At 36.3% G+C, this 18,480-nt stretch overlaps 3 protein-coding genes and 1 pseudogene across 16 annotated transcripts; 2 read left to right on the top strand and 2 right to left on the bottom strand.

Moving 5' to 3' along the window:
* Positions 1-418: 418 nt before the first annotated feature.
* Positions 419-4,652, top strand: LOC104746435 (EH domain-containing protein 1). Of its 4 annotated transcripts, XM_087502501.1 has the most exons (17): positions 419-661; positions 787-887; positions 988-1,067; positions 1,457-1,525; positions 1,609-1,666; positions 1,808-1,863; positions 1,944-1,986; positions 2,057-2,118; positions 2,315-2,428; positions 2,552-2,654; positions 2,790-2,839; positions 3,054-3,182; positions 3,275-3,526; positions 3,643-3,722; positions 3,830-3,956; positions 4,033-4,176; positions 4,276-4,652. In XM_087502501.1, exons 14-17 carry the CDS (start codon positions 3,646-3,648, stop codon positions 4,459-4,461), a joined length of 534 nt encoding a protein of 177 aa, XP_087358627.1. In that variant the 5' UTR covers positions 419-661; positions 787-887; positions 988-1,067; positions 1,457-1,525; positions 1,609-1,666; positions 1,808-1,863; positions 1,944-1,986; positions 2,057-2,118; positions 2,315-2,428; positions 2,552-2,654; positions 2,790-2,839; positions 3,054-3,182; positions 3,275-3,526; positions 3,643-3,645; the 3' UTR covers positions 4,462-4,652. The 4 variants fall into 4 exon arrangements, with proteins under 4 accessions (XP_087358627.1, XP_087358628.1, XP_087358626.1 ...); XM_087502500.1 differs by having other exon boundaries at positions 631-887; XM_087502502.1 differs by lacking the exons at positions 3,830-3,956; positions 4,033-4,176; positions 4,276-4,652 and having other exon boundaries at positions 623-887; positions 3,643-3,697.
* An 833-nt stretch (positions 4,653-5,485) lies between these two features.
* LOC104765906 (PHD finger protein At3g20280-like) lies at positions 5,486-8,757 on the bottom strand (annotated as a pseudogene). Its single transcript, XR_015591337.1, has 4 exons — positions 8,146-8,757; positions 7,932-8,025; positions 7,721-7,834; positions 5,486-7,348 (listed from the first exon to the last, which is right to left on the bottom strand). The product of XR_015591337.1 is annotated as a PHD finger protein At3g20280-like (transcript).
* Positions 8,758-10,359: 1,602 nt separating this feature from the next.
* LOC104765904 (non-functional pseudokinase ZRK15-like) lies at positions 10,360-14,432 on the top strand. Of its 10 annotated transcripts, none has more exons than XM_087502495.1 (8): positions 10,365-10,765; positions 11,056-11,186; positions 11,486-11,591; positions 11,681-11,778; positions 11,875-11,974; positions 12,057-12,117; positions 13,245-13,622; positions 13,705-14,432. In XM_087502495.1, the coding sequence occupies exon 8, from the start codon at positions 13,758-13,760 to the stop codon at positions 14,352-14,354; it is 597 nt and encodes a 198-aa protein (XP_087358621.1). In that variant the 5' UTR covers positions 10,365-10,765; positions 11,056-11,186; positions 11,486-11,591; positions 11,681-11,778; positions 11,875-11,974; positions 12,057-12,117; positions 13,245-13,622; positions 13,705-13,757; the 3' UTR covers positions 14,355-14,432. The 10 variants fall into 9 exon arrangements, 9 of the variants coding, with proteins under 9 accessions (XP_087358620.1, XP_087358623.1, XP_087358621.1 ...); XM_087502494.1 differs by having other exon boundaries at positions 10,360-10,765; positions 11,886-11,974; positions 12,057-13,157; XM_087502497.1 differs by having other exon boundaries at positions 11,886-11,974.
* On the bottom strand, positions 14,315-18,397 carry LOC104765905 (putative BPI/LBP family protein At3g20270). The gene is given in 11 exon segments (XM_087502498.1): positions 14,315-14,616; positions 14,692-14,817; positions 14,896-15,144; positions 15,217-15,562; positions 15,655-15,794; positions 15,924-16,334; positions 16,515-16,703; positions 16,784-16,920; positions 17,010-17,158; positions 17,251-17,538; positions 18,299-18,397. Coding segments are annotated over 11 exon segments (2,274 nt in total). The 5' UTR covers positions 18,358-18,397; the 3' UTR covers positions 14,315-14,436.
* Between the last annotated feature and the right edge of the window lie 83 nt (positions 18,398-18,480).

The following is an 18,480-nucleotide window of genomic DNA, read 5'->3' as shown; positions in this document are numbered from 1 at the left end:
ATTGAGACCATATTTTACATAGAGATTTCAAAAAAAAATGTTATCTTATTATCTTATTGAATTTTGATATTTTTTACATTGACTTGGAACTAGCAAAATCTATTAATTTATATAGTGTTTATTAATCTATAGAGTATTAATTTATAGAGTTTTTAACGTATTTGGTAGTGGAATCTCAAATACATAAATTTAAACCTGGCAACTCATAAAAATGACAATATGAAAACACATCAGATAATTTTAGATAAACAAGAGATTAATTACTATATATATATATATATTTTGCAAAAGGTGGAAACAGATCATCCACTAAAATTAGATAACATTATTTTTAGCCAACAAATTTCATTTCAATATAAATCATCTTTACTTTCATTAAAATCTAAAAGTATTTACTATGTTGACAAAAAAAAAAAACAATATAGCTCCTGGTAAAGCAGAGAGCTATATCCCTCGAGCAATAATTGAGACAACCAACACTACAGAATCTATCACATTTAGATTTTTTAGTAGGTGAGGGTTATTACGATAAATCAATAGTACTGGGGCATATGTGAAATAATTTAAAAATAGAGGGCAGTTTCTTGTATTGTTGAATTCTATCTCCTCTCCCAATCCCACCATGCTGTCGAGACGAAGAACCCGCTTTTCGCAGTAAACCGTAATCTCACGCTTTTTACAAACCCAACCTTTTTTTTTTTTTCTTACGGCAAAGCCGTAATCTCCGTATAAGATCTTCAATTTCTGCAAATCTGGATCCTCACCTGAAAAGTTTGTTGTCTTTAGATTATTGCAATCGGAGATGGAGATTGAATCCGTCGCAGCTGGTTCTTGTTCCAAAGAGAATCAACTAATCTACAAGGAATGGTTCGAATTCGCCGATTCAGGTCTCATTTTTTTTTTTTCGTTTAGTATGTTTCTGCTTCAGTAGAACTATCCTCTGATTCGGATTTTTTTGAATTAAAGAGCTTCTCTCTGTTTGAGCAGACGGCGATGGACGCATTACTGGTAACGATGCGATCAAGTTCTTCTCTATGTCGAATTTGCCTCGTCCGGAGTTGAAGCAGGTGAGTTTTACGTTTTATGATTTAAACAGAGTTTTATCTAATCATTGAACAAGTTCACTTTAGGATTGAGAAAGATGCTATGATGATGATGAGGCTTAATCGCTTTTCTTATAAATCAATCTTATGCGTGATTGATTGATTGGTTTTTGAGTTTTAAAAGGGAAGATGCTTGTTAGTTTTTTTTTTAATGGATTTTACAAGTGATAGTTCTTTGTGATCATACTCTACACAGAGTTATGTGGTTGTAGATACTTTAGGGTTTAGGATATCATAGTGTTTAATTGGGTCACTTGGCAAAGCATGTGAGCCTTTTGTTGATTCGTTTCACTTTTCTGGAAGGTGCTAACTGTGACGCTTATGGTTCTTCTCTTCTGATTTTGTTGATATAGGTCTGGGCAATTGCAGATGCAAAGAGACAAGGGTATCTTAGTTTCAAAGAGTTTATTGTTGCCATGCAGGTTGAGATTCATTTTCAAATCTCTCATTTACATGTCTATGTCTCGTTGTGAATCTAATATATTGTTTTTTTTCAACATTATAGCTTGTTTCTTTGGCTCAAACTGGACATGAAATATCACATGAAGTTCTTAATAGCGAAGGTATGGTCATTGAAGCGAGAATCCATCTTTTTTGTTTTGTTTTCCAAATTCATGCTTAAGTACTGTCTTCATGTCAATATGCTCTTTGTATAGTTACATGTACATTGTTCTTGTATCTGAAACATTTTTGGCTAACTGCAGTTGATTTCCAAAATATTAATCCTCCTACCATGGAAGGTCTGGGTGTATTAATGGCGGTTAGTATTGGGACTATAGTTTTCAATTTGTATCTTTGGAGTTTGAATAAATATTACTTACAACTGTTCACTTAACACAGAAGAAGAAGCATTCATCAAAGTCGAGTGATCTTGATATCAATGGTACAAAGAATTTCTTCATACTCTAGAGCCAGCGGTTTACTTTTGTATCTCATTTGATTCATTTATTCAGGTAGCCCTGCCGCAAACACTTCACTTACAGCTCAGTGGTTCTCTTCAAAATCTTCGAAAAAGGTTTGTTTTTCCCCAAACAGTCTATTTAACCACCAACCATTTATTGCCATATTCAGTAAAGATTCCTTTTGATCGCTCTTACCTTTATCTTTCATAAGAGGTCACTGGTAGAGTTTCTATCAATTTTTTTTTTCAGTTGCTAAGATATAGATAATCGACATCTATCGTTTCTGAAAACTGATGTTCTTGTTCTCAGATTTCTTTGTCCTCCGTAACATCTATAGTGGATGGCCTGAAAAGGTTGTACATTCAGAAGCTAAAACCACTTGAAGTAGCATATCGGTTTAACGATTTTGTATCCCCATTGTTGGTGAGTTGGGCATTATGTTATTGGTACTCTTATAGCGATAATTCTGGCTAAGTGTTATTTGTGTTCGAATACTATTGATTTCTAAGCTATGACAATTGAACTAGTTACTTGTGTTCTTTTTAGACCAACAGTGATTTCGATGCGAAACCTATGGTAATGCTTCTGGGTCAATACTCCACAGGAAAAACAACATTCATTAAGCATTTGCTTAAAGCTAGTTATCCTGGCAAGTCATCCATCTTATCCTCCCTTCCTTTCCTTCTGGGACCTAACTAGTTTGGATGTCTAAAATGGAGATGCAAACAGGTCACTGTTTAACCATAAAAAAGCTTCTTCTAACTTCAATTATCATATATTTCAGGAGCTCATATTGGACCAGAACCGACTACTGACAGATTTGTTGTTGTCATGGTATGTTAATTTGTAATTATCCAAGGCTTTCATTTGTGGGATAATGTATTTGTATCCTTCGAAACATTGATCCATCATCTTCTGCTAAATATTTGGTTTTGTTTTGAATAATACACATTATAAGTTTCGATTTTGTGTTTGATAATGGTTGCTAGGTTACTTCTTTTCAACCTCTCATAAAGGGTTACTTCTACCTGTTTATTTTGTTTCACAGTCTGGACCTGATGAAAGAAGCATTCCGGGGAACACCGTAGCGGTTCAAGCAGATATGCCATTCAGTGGTCTTACGACTTTTGGGACTGCCTTTTTGTCAAAGTTTGAATGCTCTCAGATGCCTCACCCTGTATGTTTAACCTCATACTTCTAGAAGATTGTTCATTGCTTTTGCTGGTATTGATTTGCTGATAATTGTTTATCCATTCATGTTTGTTTAAGCTGCTGGAGCACGTTACATTTGTCGACACCCCAGGAGTTTTGTCAGGGGAAAAGCAAAGGACACAGCGAGCATATGAGTTCACTGGTGTTACATCATGGTTTGCCTCTAAGTGCGATCTCATCCTCCTCCTATTTGACCCACACAAGTTGGATGTAAGTGATGAGTTCAAGCGTGTAATTTAATCTTTACGCGGTCATGATGACAAGATCCGCGTTGTTCTGAATAAGGCTGACCAAGTGGACACTCAGCAGGTTGAGACCTCGATTTTTTATTGAGTCTTATTTCCCTTTTCCAGACACTTCTTCAATTGTCATGTTCTAATATATTTACATGTCTGTCTCCGTATCTGTCTCCGTATCTTGTATAGCTAATGAGGGTATATGGAGCTCTCATGTGGTCACTTGGGAAAGTTCTTAATACTCCTGAGGTTTCCCGTGTCTATATTGGGTAAGCATTCCTCTTTCTTCAACTTGTTGGCAGTGTTTTGCTTACGTAAAAACTGTTTGAAACTTAAATTTTATGTTTTTATGTCCTTGTTTGCTTGCTTTGAACAGGTCGTTCAGTGATAAACCCATAAATGAAGCTGCAACTGGTCCAATTGGGAGAGAATTGTTTGAAAAGGAGCAAGATGACCTTCTCGCTGATTTGAAAGACATTCCAAAGAAAGCTTGTGATCGTAGAGTGAGTGTGCACACCTTTCTTCGTTTACTCCCTCCCCTCTGATTGGATCTAACTGTAGTTGTTTCCTGTCTAATAGATAAATGAGTTTGTGAAACGGGCAAGAGCAGCAAAGATACATGCATACATCATCAGCCATTTGAAGAAGGAGATGCCAGCCATAATGGGGAAAGCCAAAGCTCAACAAAAACTGATAGATAACTTAGAAGACGTCTTTGGAAAGGTTGGTTTGATTCTGTGGATCTTTTCTAGCCGTTTGTGATTTTGGTAATGTTTTATACTAATGTGTGTTTCGACTGTGTGTGACATGACATGAAAACAGGTACAAAGAGAGCATCACTTACCAAAAGGGGATTTCCCAAATGTGGAGCATTTCAGGGAGGTGCTAAGTGGTTACAACATCGACAAGTTTGAGAAGCTAAAGCCAAAAATGTTGCAGACTGTTGATGATATGTTGGGGTATGACATTCCACAGCTTTTGAAAAGTTTCAAAAACCCGTATGATTAATTCTTTTATTCCTTCTTAGCTCTGTGGTTACTGTTATAGTCCTAAGTTTACTTACATTCATATCCTAAAACTGCCCTTGTGAGCATTGATGCACATTTGTATTCTTAAAAGACTTGTAGACAATATAGACACACCAAGAGTGCTGACGTGATAATTGGCTTATATATATCCAAAACCAAGAGTATTGACTATTGGCTATAGATCGATATGAAGCATCATTTTTTTTTCTTGTTTATTTGGTTAATGGTGTTGATGTATGAAATCGACAATATAAATGATACGAATATTCTTTGGGATAAATCAGAACTCGTCTTTTTATTAAGGTAGAATTTAAGAAAAGGGTTTACAGAAAATGCAATCAAAGCTGTAAGCGCAATTAATACGAATGTAAATGCACTTTTCTTTCTGATTGCCAAGATTTCGGATTTAGAGCTCTGACAATGACCTCTAGTATTTATAGTGGGCCACTGACCTAAGATCCCTTCTGTCTCCTCCGTAAAATGACCATTTTGCCCCTGCGGCCAAATAGGTCAGATCCAAGACTTCAAGCCCTAAACTTCTTAGGAATCTTCTGTTGGGATTCCTGAACTGTTGGGGGCTAAGCGCATATCCAACAAATGGTAGCGGTGTTCTTGTACTAATCTACTTTTCCAAGTTGTAGGATTTTGTTATAAGAGACGATCAATATAGCACAACTTCTATAACATGACGAGAGAGAAAAAGTGATTTAGTTTGGGAGTAGTCGACGATACCAAGAACGCTCAGTTTCCAATGAAACGAATGAATACAACATTTTTAGCTCAAGAATGATATTGCAGGATCCAAATCAGTTTAAACTTGAATTAAGAAAAATCATTTTATTTCATAAGTCAAAGCTTAACCTGAATCATGAATTCATGATACTATTACAGTTATTTTTTTTAGGCTGCTAAAATCTTGAAGTTGCTCATACAATAGTTTTGCACCGTATAGAAATTCATTAGGCGATTTGCCGTCTAGGCTTCAGAGAGTTAAAGAACAAAGATGCTACAAACCAATGTTATATTAAAACAATCATCGTCATCACTTTCTTCTAATTGCTTTCCCAACCAAGTTCGTCCACAGCTTCCGTGTTCTGAATGTTCCCGGTTTCACTTAAAATTGAGATATGTAGATCAGAGAAACACAAAGAAGAGAGAAGACAATAATTGCTGGTAAAGTAATTCCAGATAATGCTAAAGAATTCTAGGTAGCATTTGCCTCCTTTGTCGAATCTGACTTAACAAACTCGGGCTCTGAAGCTGTTCCTGATGTCTATTATCTAAACCATTTAACCCTTTGCCATCCTGTGAATCTCCTGAAACGTTCTGTAGAGAATCTTGGACATGTGTTGTTCCCTTCTCGATTTGTGAATGATAGTTAGATGACACCGAAGGCGGCTGAGATGATGTTTTCTCCGACAGGTAAGCTGCATGCTCTTGTGGCATGGATGGTTCAGTAGTGATCTTTGAATTTTGATCTGATAAAACTGCCTCTAAAGATTCTGTTGTGTGGTTCTCGCAAGTTTCAGAAGCAGATTTCTCCCTAGCATCCTTCAGAAATTCTGAATGAGATGTAGACTCTGATGGATTCTCACACTCAGCAACATTCTCCATTGGAACTTGTGGTTCATCAACAACATTTTTCGTAGGAGCTGCATCGTCAGTTGCTTTTGCATCCTCAGAATGTGACAATCCCGGTTGAGAATTGCTGCTGGAAGTAACAGTCAATGTATGAACTTGGGTGGTAAGGTCAACTTTCAATGTAGAATGGTCAGCAGTCTCAGATGCGGTTGAGCTGCTGTCACCATTTTGGGTAACGGTTGAGGCATGGGCAACAAAGCTAGAAGTTATTGCTGCACTCGGACTAGCACTTGAGGTTGCACTCACAGAAACTTGTTGACAGACACGCAATGGAGAAGTGCTGCTCATAGTGCCAACTGGTGTCAAAGGTTTTGATATGAGGCCATTGTTTATCACAGAACTTGAACATGCAATTGCTGTAAGCTTTGGAGTCTCAGTACGTGATACCAGTGCTGGAGAATCGGCTCCAGAGATAACACTTTCCTTACACCTTTGTGATCCAATGTTAGTAATCTTTGCTGCGCTTGCAGTTGTATTTGCATTTACAGTAGCAGTCCCAAAATGCGATGTAGTTGCTGCTCCAGAAACAAAGCCAGGGGAATTTTGTACTCTGGGAGTCGTAGTTACAATTGGTTTCTGTTGATTAACCTTTATATCTATCGATCCAATTTTCTTTGCTGAGGATGATCGAACTCCGGCTGTACTAGAAGGCACTTTTGCTGTACTAGAAGGCCCTTTTGCTGCAGTCGTAGTTACGGCACGAGTTGTACGACCATATGTAGGAGGAAATGGCTTCCCATTGAATGCTTGCACACATCTTGAGCAATGCCATTCAGATTTTGGTATCCCTTTGATATTGTTTGCTGGCAGACATTTCAAGTGGTATGCTTTTTCACAGGCATCACAAATCAGTAGAGTATCCATTTCTTTGATGGTAACATCACACATCTGGCATGGCATTGCCCTGCTCATATACTCTCTTGAAGGCGGATTCCACAGAGAATACTGTTTAATCCGTGGTTGTAGAACTTTTTGGATAACCTTGGCGATTTCACTATGGTTGTTTCCAGACGAAGAAGTCTGACCATAATGCATCTTCTGCATCGGCTGATTTGTTCCTGGGAATGTACCGTGCGGAGTTTGAGACATGAATGGCCTAAAGATCGGATCTGATACCCTGACAGAATTTTGAATAGGAAACTTCTTATCTGGAGCAGTGCTGAAAGATATGGTGGATTGAGGTTGGGCAGACCAAGGTGCAGCATAATAGTTTGTGGAAGAATTTGCTGAAACAGAGAAACAAGTGGTATATGAAACAAACTCAAAATCGAAAAAGAAAATGCTGATAAAAAAAAGGCTAACATGACCAGTAATCTTTGCAAAATTTAAGCAAGAAAATGACAGCATTCACAAAATGCATAATTATTTCTAGCTCGTAACTCAGCTGCAAGCCTAAAAACCTAGTGATTGGTCAATGTCTGTATTTGGCTGGCAACCTTTACCAAGTTTATAAGTCCTATTGTAATAAAGCAGTAGCAAACCAACTAGAATACCCTAGCCGCAAGAAAAGAGTTATATTTTCCAAATCAAAGGTTCAAAGTATCTTATCACTACAATTGCACCTAGACAAAAATCAAAGGGGGATATGTGGGACTTACGAGTCCCTTGAGAAGCAACTTTAATTGTCATCTGAGGTCTCTCCATTTTCAAGTGGCTTCCACTTGTATTAACATTACTATTAGGCCACTGATGTGCCACAGAAGCTTTACTCGCTGCAGAAACAACAAAGGGTAAAGAAACAGTCACAATGCCTGTAGATAGAGGTTAAATGGTTTGTAAAAAAAATGCAGAGAGTATGATTAGCCGTACCAAGACCTGGAGATGCAACACTACCGTTTGCCTGTGACAATACAGATCCAGTAGATACAGTAGTAGAGGTAGGATTCCTTTTTACTTCTTCCATCTGGACAAAAATTGAATGAATCCATGATGAAAACGCCACACATCTCTCAACAAAACTATAGCCAATTGGAATGAGCAATTTCAAAGAGAAAACAAAAGCACTAAAAATAAAAGGCATTACCTTTCGTTTACCAAGAGATAGCTTCTCGGAGATAGTCAGCTTAGGCGCTCGGAACCCTAATCTCTGGTCATTAAGCTTAGCATTGAAACCCAAATCTTCAATCACAGCTTTAACATCATCCTTACGGAGAATATCATCAGGGGCAAACTCCTGACACAATCCAGCTAACTTCGACCTAGCTTCATCCATCAGCTCGAGTTCCAAATCCGTTGGAGAATCCCCAACTCGCATACTCCCTAACGCCGACAAAACCAAAACAATCTCGGCGACTCTGTTCATATCCTGGGAAAAACGTTGCCTTTTCGCAGGCGGTTCCAATTCGTTTCCGTCGATCATCGGAGTCGGTAAGACAGATTCAAGATCCCCCATCGGAAAAGATTTACACACTAATTAACCATACATCCACGGTGAGAAACCTGAGAGAGGAGAGAAACCCTAGAAGAAGAAGGGAAGGAGGGAGATCTCCATTGTTTGAAATTTTTGAAAAAGAAAAAAAATGAATTAAAAATCAAAACTTTTATGTATAACGAACCCAAAGTTACACGAAGCTGAAGACGAAGGATAGATAGAGAGAGATTGATGAGAGAGATTGACTTTTTTTCCCAAAGCTTTAGAGAGAGAGAGAGTAGAGAGATATATAATATAAAAACACTTTTTTAATTCTTCTTCTGATGTGAAGTTGGGCCAATATTTAAGAGGCCTGAGTTATCCAAACAAAAACCCAAAACAACTCTTCACTGGCGTCTCTTTTATTTCATGTCCCAAACAAAAAAAATAACAAAATATCTTGACCAGTAGTTAAACAAAATATGGTTCTTTTTCTGGGTGGTGGGTTAGAATCTCCATTTTGTTTAAAAAAAAAAAAAATACAAAACGACCTGGGATAGCCGGATAGGTTTTTCTTTTATTTTTATATATAAGTTTTATGATTTATATTATGATTGATTAAGTTTCTTTGATTTTTAATATAGATGATGTAAGTGTTATATATATTTTAGTGTATTGGTAATAAAAAGGTGTATTATTGAATTATGATTTTATATAAATATTTCCATAAAAAATCATAATTACGGAAGGTAAGATATTATGGTTAACATTATTAAGTTTTCTTACAAATAATTTATCCAAATTTTAATATTTATTCAAATGACAAATGATTAATTATGAAAAACTTACAAATAAAAGGTTAATGTACTTAAAAAAATGTTAATATAGACACTAAGATCACAATATGCAGATCGATTTTGTTTTAATTCAAATTATAGAAATCATCTGTAAAGTTATGTTTATCAAATGATTAAAAATAGAATACTATGTAATAAATAGCTAGAAAATAAAAGCGTTGTTTTTTTCCACACTTTTGCGTATTTGCACATTCCACCTTTTTCGCGTCCATATCCAAAATTCAAACATTGGGAAGGCAGAGAATTTTGTTAGTTCCTGATTTTTCGGAAAATTTTGTTAATTCCTGATTTTTCGGATAATTTTTGGATTTGTTGGTTCAAGATTAAGGTTTTTCTTAGAGATGTGAGAGATATATATAACATATAGATACCCTTATATATACAATAGACAAGGTGAAGATAAATCATTTAGCACATCATTTAAAAAAAAATCAAAACCATTTAGCACATCATTTAGCATATACCGTTTAAAATGTAATATATAAATACATTTTTTTCGTTTGACCATTTAATAATCTCATTTATCGAATATTTTTAAAAAAATTGTTTAAAATTCGCACACATTAGGTTGCAGTGTATATATACCACATCTCAATCTAAACTGATTAACTTTAAGACCATCTTCATTGATGGTTTTTAGAAGTTTTTGGCAAAATTGCTTAACAATAAAGGAGATTTTTTTTTTTTGTCAAACAATAAAGGAGATTAATTATATGCAATTTCGGTTCAATTCTAGTTAACCAAAGTCAAAACATTGAGGTGTAAGGGTAGACCATTAACAATTTGGACCAACTTTGCATATAATTAATCTCCTTTATAAAAAAAAACTTGCAATAAAGGAGATTAATTATATGCAAAATTGGTCCAAATTGTTAATGGTCCACCCTTAAAGCTCAATGTTTTGACTTTGGTTAACTAGAATTGAACCGAAATTGCAACCGGTTTAAGTTCAAAAATTGATTTCCCACTCTCCTAAACCGGTCGAATTTGGAACCCAAGACTTTAATAGACTTCAATCGACCTTCCTCTCGATTTCTTCTTGTTTCCTCTCTTTTGCGAATTCAGTCCATCACCCCAACTCTCTCGTTTCTTAATCGATTTTGTTGATTCAAAAGTTCTATTTCACTCGATTTTGGCTCAAGAATCCATCTGTATCACTCTCACTCTCACTCTCTTTCTATTTTCCCGACTTTCTCTTCGTCTCTCTCTCTCTCTTTGGCGAGTGTCGATGGAAGAAATCGGAAAGTTCCGGTTGATCAAATCGGAACAATTAAATTCATTCCACCGGCAGCATCGGTTCATCAAACCCGTCGTTATCATCTTCTCTGTGGTTTAGCGTTGATCAAATCCATCGTTATCATCAAATCCTTATGTTGATCAAATTCGACGTTATCATCAAATCCGTGGTTAAATGATGCATCAATCTGTTTGTATTGGTAAGAATCTCTCTGATTTCATTTGTAGATCATGATGAATTATGTTATTTGATGTGATAAGAGATTAGGATTAAACGAATTGGGAATTGATGTTAGCAAAGTTTTAGGGTTTTATTTTGTTAGCCGATTGGGAATTGCTAATTGATCTGTTTGTTTGTATACTTTGCGTTGAATACTTTGTTTGACGTTCCTAACCTTGTTTTTGCTGTAGAATAAGAATCCGGGTTTTTGAAACGGTTTTGTTTGATTTTGATATGTTTCTCTGTTTTTGATAAGTATTTCAATTACAGGTTAACATACAATTTGATCCGAATGCAAGCTCAGATAAGGTACTCTCTTCTTGTGATCAGTTTTATTGAGGAGGACAATCCCGGAAACGCTGCAGCTGCTCTCATGGCCCGTCGTGATCGCTTAGGGAAAGGTTGGTTTTATATGCTTGCATATTTTCAGTTGTTTCTAAACAACATAGTCTTGCACATGGGATAATCTCTTCAGGACCTTAACTTTTTTGTTTGTCTGGAACAAAGTTAGAATGTTCCTTTTCTTAGTTGTATAATGATTAAATTAAATAAAATATAAATTCTGGTTTCTAAATGTTGAGCTGAAATTCGATGAAGACTAATGGTGTGCATTTGAGAATCAAATCTGTCACATGGTTTATTTTTGTCTGAACTTGGATATAGACCGACTCATTCTTGCTTACTTTCTTGTCTTTTGCAGGAGCATCATGTCAAAACTTGTCATGGTTCAGTTTCAGTTTCAGTTGTAGTTTATAGAGATCAAGAAAAACCAGCGCTGATCACTTATCCAGACGTAACACTAAACTGTAAGAGTTGGGAATATGCATTTGGTGCTTGATTTGTTTTCACTTGATAATCTGATTTTTTTATTCTTTTCTGTTTTTATGTCTGCTAGATTTGTCGTGTTTCCAAGGATTGTTTCTCTGCCCTGAAGCAGTCTCCTTACTGCTCCATAATTTCTGCATTTACCATATCAGTCCCCTAGGACATGAGGTTTGCAAAATTGATAGTCTTGAAACAATTCATTTTTTTCTTTGTATCTACTTTGTTGTTTGCTCACATTGTGTTGTGTTCCATCGTATCCACAAGAGTTTTTGCAGTTTTGAGCTGCTCCAGTTTGTTCCAATGATCTGTAGCCTTCTGTTGAAGACCTCGCAGATCAGATTCTTCAAGTATTGAACTTTTTTAGGTAAAACTTGAATCCATCTCACTCTAACTTTGGGCTATCGTAACAAGAATAATCCCTCTGAATATCTATATGTCTCTTGCAGCCTCGAGGCAGTAATGTGCATGGGGATCACTGCTGGTGCCTACGTCCATTCCTTGTTTGATGTATGTACTCATTGAGACCTTTTGAGGATTTATTTGTAGCTATATTCTCAGAACTTCATACAATATCTCATTACTTAAAAAAAATATTTTTAATGACCCCAAGTTTAGGATCAACCATTGAACCAATAAAATTTTAAAATTTTTTGATGAAATTTTTAACTTAACATTTTTCAAAATTTATAATAAAAATATTGTTATGCAACTTTGGTAAGCACCAACTAATGGAGATGCTCTAAGACTCTAACAAACCAATTTCATATAGAAAATAGTCAGTGTAGATGTTATGGACTTCACACAGAACAGAACAAGAGACCTCGTTTACATTGTTAAACAAAGTATATAATCAAGGAAGGATTTTTTTGACTTTTTTTTCCTAGCCTCAAAGAAACCCTTCATTGGCGTCTCTTTTACTTCACATCCCCAAAGAACAAATCAATTAAGAAAATTTTATTTGGCGCAAATTACAAGGACTTTGTCAAGTCAAATAAAAATAAATTGTGGACTAGATGAAAAACTTTTGTGTATGGATGTGTATTTTAGTGCAACATCACTAATAAAGTGATAACTACCACTTTGACTAGGGTGCATTTTCTTTCTTACAAACTACAAAGCCTCATTGACTAACACTTAACCATCTCAAAACATCAAATACAACAACAATACGGCGGCCTTAGGCCAGACACGGCTACGTTAGGCGCTAAACGCTCCTTTCTCCTTTTTTTTTCAAATATAACCATCTATGTAGAGAAAGAAAACTAATATTTCAAGTAATAACTATAGTACTTTCTTTCTTTAAAAACAAAAAAAAATGAATCAAAACAAAATATCCAAATAACAACAAAGGTTTCTAAATTGATGAGCCATAATCAAGCCATTTTCATTTATTTACCCAATTCTACGAACAACAGAAACTCTTTAACTTCATGAGTTGTTTGTTGTACGTACCGTGGGAAAAGAGTTAACGAAAATTATCCCAAAATGTCATTATCAGGATCTTTTCACTCTCGAGGACTATTCAACAACAAGAACATTATAATAACGTACTTCGATTCCTTCTTGTTTTTCAACTCAGTTTGAATCTCCTCCAGTCTTGTTCATTTTTTTAATTTATTTTATTTTTAATTAAGATGGATTGGTGGACGAAGAAGATGTCACGAGCCGTTGTTAAAAAAGAGAGACTGGCCAGAGGCCAAAGGAGAGGGGAGATGTTTTTAAAAGAGCTCATCCAATGCTGCGATGGCAAATCCAATCCCATCAAGTTCTTCTCTGCTGATCAAATCCTCACAGCCACTGAAAGAGATTTCTGCAAGTGTAATACCCTTGAGAGAAGTCAAAACATCTGCGAGTGTAGTCGTGTTTCTGATTTACTCTTTCAAGGGAAATGGTATTCAGGTATGCTCGATAACCATCGCATGATTCTCGTTAAGAAGTTGCTAGGCAGAAGCCGTGACCCCCCTAGAGATATTTGCTCTGGACCACCTAAAGACATTGCCATATCATCAATGGTGAGCGGTCACAAAAATTTCTTGAAATTGGTTGGTTGTTGCTTGGAGTTTGAATATCCAGTCTTGGTTTATTATGGTGCAGTGAAACAATACTCCCCTATAGATTTAAAAGTGGTAGTGTCGTGGAGAAAGAGAATGAAGATAGCAGAGGAGGTTGCAACTGCTTTAGCTTACCTTCACAACGCGTTCCCAAGGCCCTTTGTGTATAGGAATATGGGTTTTCGGAATATCTTGTTGGATGAATATGGTGTTGCTAAACTGATTGATCTGTCTTACTGTGTCTCTATCCCAAAAGGAGAAACATTTACCAAGCTTACTTGGGTAGGAAGAGATTACGATTACATGGACGATGATCATTTGTTCAATCGGGTAGTGTCGGAAAAAACTGATGTCTACGGCTTTGGAATTTTCATGCAAAAGCTTTTGGCAGGAGAAGAAAGATTTGAAGAGCTTTGTGGTTGGAAGAACTGGAGAGGCAAAAACAAAGTGCCCAAAAGGTTGTCTGAATCCATGAGGGAGGGAAGCATGGATGAGATTGTCGATCCAAAGATGCTAGTGGATAAAGTTTCAAAAGAAGAGCGTTACCGAATGGAATTTTTCCTTAACCTCTCAGAAAGATGCATCGGTCTTAGAGGGGAAGTTCCAAAAATGCTTCAAGTCGCCAAAGAACTAAAGATGTCAGAAAGATGCCATTACTTAACCTCTCAGAAAGATGTCATTACTTTTCTTTAGGCTTGGGTGTATCTTTGTTCCATATATTGAGTCTGCATACTACATACATTCATACATACAATAGAAGAAGTTAAACAAGATACTAGTGGTTTGTGCTAGTGCTAGTTCCGATATTGGTACGGACCAAAATGGCACTATTAGCATAGGCGATCTCTATGTTTTTTACCGTGAAATCGCTTGGAATTGGCAAGGGGAATCCTCTCTTGAGACGTGTGTTTACGTACGGCAAAAACAAGGCTTCAAGAACCCTCGACGTAGCAGCCTAACAAGAGCACATATCCACTTTGATGCTAATCAAGTCAAAAACACTTGTATCTCTAATAATCAAGTTACTAACCTGAACATAGTCTAATTGAAACACTCCAATTTTACTCCATTTCATTGTTGCATTGAAATCATTTAATCTGAGGCTACCAGTTAGATTTTCATCGACTATTTCTGCAGAACACACAACATTCACAACCTGGAAAAAAGGAAATCAATGATTATAGATCACATCTTTAAGTTGAATTGTTCAGTGGACTAGTAATATTAAGCATACCGATGATATGCGTGCTACGGATAGGACTTTTCCTGAGTCTTGAACATCAATAGCTATGTCTAGCTGAATCGTTGCATCAATTCCATTCTCTGTAATTTTAACAGCAGGAGGAGATGTTACTGACATGTTAAGCATCATTTTATCATCTGGATAATGTTTGTACAGCTCTGGAAGGATGAGTTTCCAGTCAGACGTGCTTAGAATCGACCCGTTCTTTGTTTCCCCAATAACTAAATGCATCACCTTAGCCTGCATCAAAACCAACTTACAATATGTATCACCAATGTCAATCCATAGACGTGTCAAGATTGGAGAACTCACATTGAAGTAGACAAGTGTTGCAGAGTTGAAAACTTCTTCTTCTATTGAAATTGTCACCATTCTGTTAACCTCACGAAAGAAGGAAGAAGGAGAAGAATGAGATCCTGAAACTTTGACATCATCACCCTTTGGCATGAATAAACCACTAATAGCAACTTTAACCGACGAATTTCCTAATACAGGGTTGCCTGTAAAAGTGAGATTGACTGCAGCAGAGTCATCAATCTTTCTCTCCTTTGGAAGTGATTGTAAGAAAGAATCAAGCTTCTTCATCTTCTCCAATATTTTCTTAGAGACAGTGTTCTCAACAGTAGATATGATCGTTTTTTCAAATGCATCAACCACCCTGCAAAAAGTAAAGAGAATCATTTATCTTTACAATCTTGATTACAAAGAAACAAGAAAAAAAACTGAAAGTGAGATTCCACTTAACAATACCCTTGATACAGCCAAGAAGCACCACCGTTGATATGAATATCAATGTTTTCCACTGTACAATCACTTTCCCGAGAGGCAACCTTTAGGCTTCCATAATCATCAAGCAGAGTGACAGTGGTTTTCACATCTATTCCTTTAACCTTTATCATCACAACCATTCACCTGTTAATGAGATGAACACAAACAACAAGACCCAATTTGGGGTTTCGATAGTTTTCAGAGCATAAACCAAAAGCACATGACTTTTTCTTCCTTCCAAGGAATCTGACCTTGACAAAAGCATCCCCATGATCAGAAATCTCAAAGAAGGAAGCTCTATAAGTATAAGACCAGTCCATGCTTAAATTTGCTGTCGCACCTGAAACACTCAAAAAGATTCCATCTTTGCCGGTCTCGATCTTGGAAGAATGGACATCAACTGAATCAATCTGAATATTCGATAGACCCATTCGTACTTTCCCGATCAGAGGGATTCTAACCTTCTTCTCGATCTCTGGTAGCTGAAGCGGAATCGTCGTAGAGATAACTCTGTTTATGAGAAAATCTTTCGCAGATTCAAGACCCGTTTTTGAGACGAGTATTGAGATGTGTCCTCCATTGTTGGATTGCGTCAAGATGCAGAGAACGAGTATCAGCAACACTTTCGTGAGAACCATTTCGAAGAAGAAGAAAGTGGATAACTGAAGTTGGCAAAGTAACGAAGAAGTTAAAATAGTCAACAAAGAGTTTGACTTTTGGCTTAGAAAACTAATAACAACGAATGTTACATGTCCAAGAATCTGAATTTTAGACGTCTTTCTTTCTTACAAAGATGCAGACTTTGAATGTCTTGTCTTATGTACATACAAGTAGTGGAACACTTAACAGAGTAGCTAAGTTTGTTAATAGCCAAACCAAATATAAGGTACGGTTTGAAACTTCTTCTTGGCAATTCCTATAAGGTCGCAGTACTCTGAATGATCAAGCAAGTCGCGGAAGTCCACAAACAGTTTCTCAAACACCTTCCACTGCATCTTGATCGGTCTTGAATATGGATATGGAAGAAAGCCCTGTGCTTTTATTAGAGATGTTAGTATTCTACAAAAATGGATTTATGTGAACTTTAAATGTATGCATTGTCTCCCCTTACATCATATTCTTGTGCGATTGATTTCAGCACGATGAATGTATGTTTCGTGTCCTCTAAATAGTCGAGAAGAGCCAGCCAGATCTTTGTCGTAAGCTCATCAGCTTCTTCTTTCGATTTGCCACTCACAATCAATTGGTCTGTGCTACCAAAAATGTCATTAAAAAATGAACATATGAGATTTATTAAGCAGAGTCCAATGTATAACCAAACAAGCAGCTCATAATACCGATGAGGGTTCCGTGCAAGATGCCTGAAGCAGGAGTAGTGGAAACTTGAAGCTGGTCTTTCAAGAACAAGTAAATATGTCCAAGCATCTCATTAATGTCTGTCTCCACACCTAATATGTTTCTACTGATGTATAAAGCCACATATCTCCTGCAGCTCAAAAAAGGCTATTAAGTTTCTTGAATCTAACTATAGATATTCTATAAATATTCAGCTAGCTTTTTCATAGGGTATGAAGTCACCGTTTGCTTAATCCTTGCCGGATTGGTCCAGTCCATCTCTTAGTTTTGCTAGCAAGAGGATACACACGATTAAGAGCAGCCTGCCATAAGCATTCTCCGCGGAATAAATTCGCCCACTGTTTTCTAACACATGATATTTGATCCCACTTTGTTATTGGAACTCTTATAAATATCTCTATCAAGAGATCATCTGAAAGCTTTCCGAATGGACTCTCATCTTTAATTGTCGGCTCAGTGTCATCTTTGTTCCGATTCATATTATCTTGCAGCATATGTTTACATATAAGTCTTCAAGAATACATACAGAGAGTTATACTTTTTTTTTTTTGAGCAAATAAAAGACCAAAACAAAAAGAAGACACTAACACATAAAAGCATCATCAATCTCGCCAAATTATCCATCGAAATCAAACATAACATTATTGATAAGCGCCCAAGTATGTCTACAAGAGTAACAAGCACAAACCTACCTGAGAAGCATATTCTGTATATATATACAAGCCTATAGCGTATTAGACGAAAACATGTTACTCTTAGTTTCTCAATTCCAGAAACTGCTTTCACATAAACGTAAATGATACAAGGGCAGAGAGATGACAAAGTCACTTGCAGAAAAAGCAAAAGACAAAGGCAAAGAAACCAACTTTCCCATTACTAAGAATTGACAATAAAAGAATCAGTTCTAAGCAAAAAGCAATCAACTTTGATTAAAATTGATCAAAAGCCCCTTAATTATATAGGCTTAAACTCAACATCACCAGTCCCTATGTCACAAAACCCCCACAAAAGACAAAGATATCCAAAGGATCATAGTAATCTGATTGATTGGATTTGGAACTCAAACGAACCAAAAATAATCTCTAGTAGAAGTCAAACTTGTCTCATATGTAAGTAAGAGTAGAAAACGAAACTGCTAAATAATAAATATGATAACTTAGTCAAAGCTGAGTAAAGAGTAAAAAAAGACTATCAGTTTCATCAGCTGACACAAAAATCAAACAGAAATAGAATCGAATGAATTTACAGGAAGAAGTACAATAGTAGTCACCTGCGAGAGAAGAAACTGGTGTGCGAGAGAAGAAGAGGCAACATGCCAAATGATCCCATGACCACATATGCTCTCTAATTTGGTTTCATCCAATCCCACTCAAACCAAACCGTAACCAAAGTAGATTTTGAAAACCAAACCAATGTAATCAAAAGTCAAACAGCGACGTCTTCCTAATATTT

This window comes from Camelina sativa, chromosome 19 (assembly GCF_030686135.1).
Source record: "Camelina sativa cultivar CO46 ecotype springtype chromosome 19, ASM3068613v1".
In the NCBI taxonomy this organism is placed as follows: Eukaryota; Viridiplantae; Streptophyta; class Magnoliopsida; order Brassicales; family Brassicaceae; genus Camelina; species Camelina sativa.
Note: the sequence above shows the minus strand (reverse complement) of the source record. Positions and strands in the feature narration are given on the sequence as shown.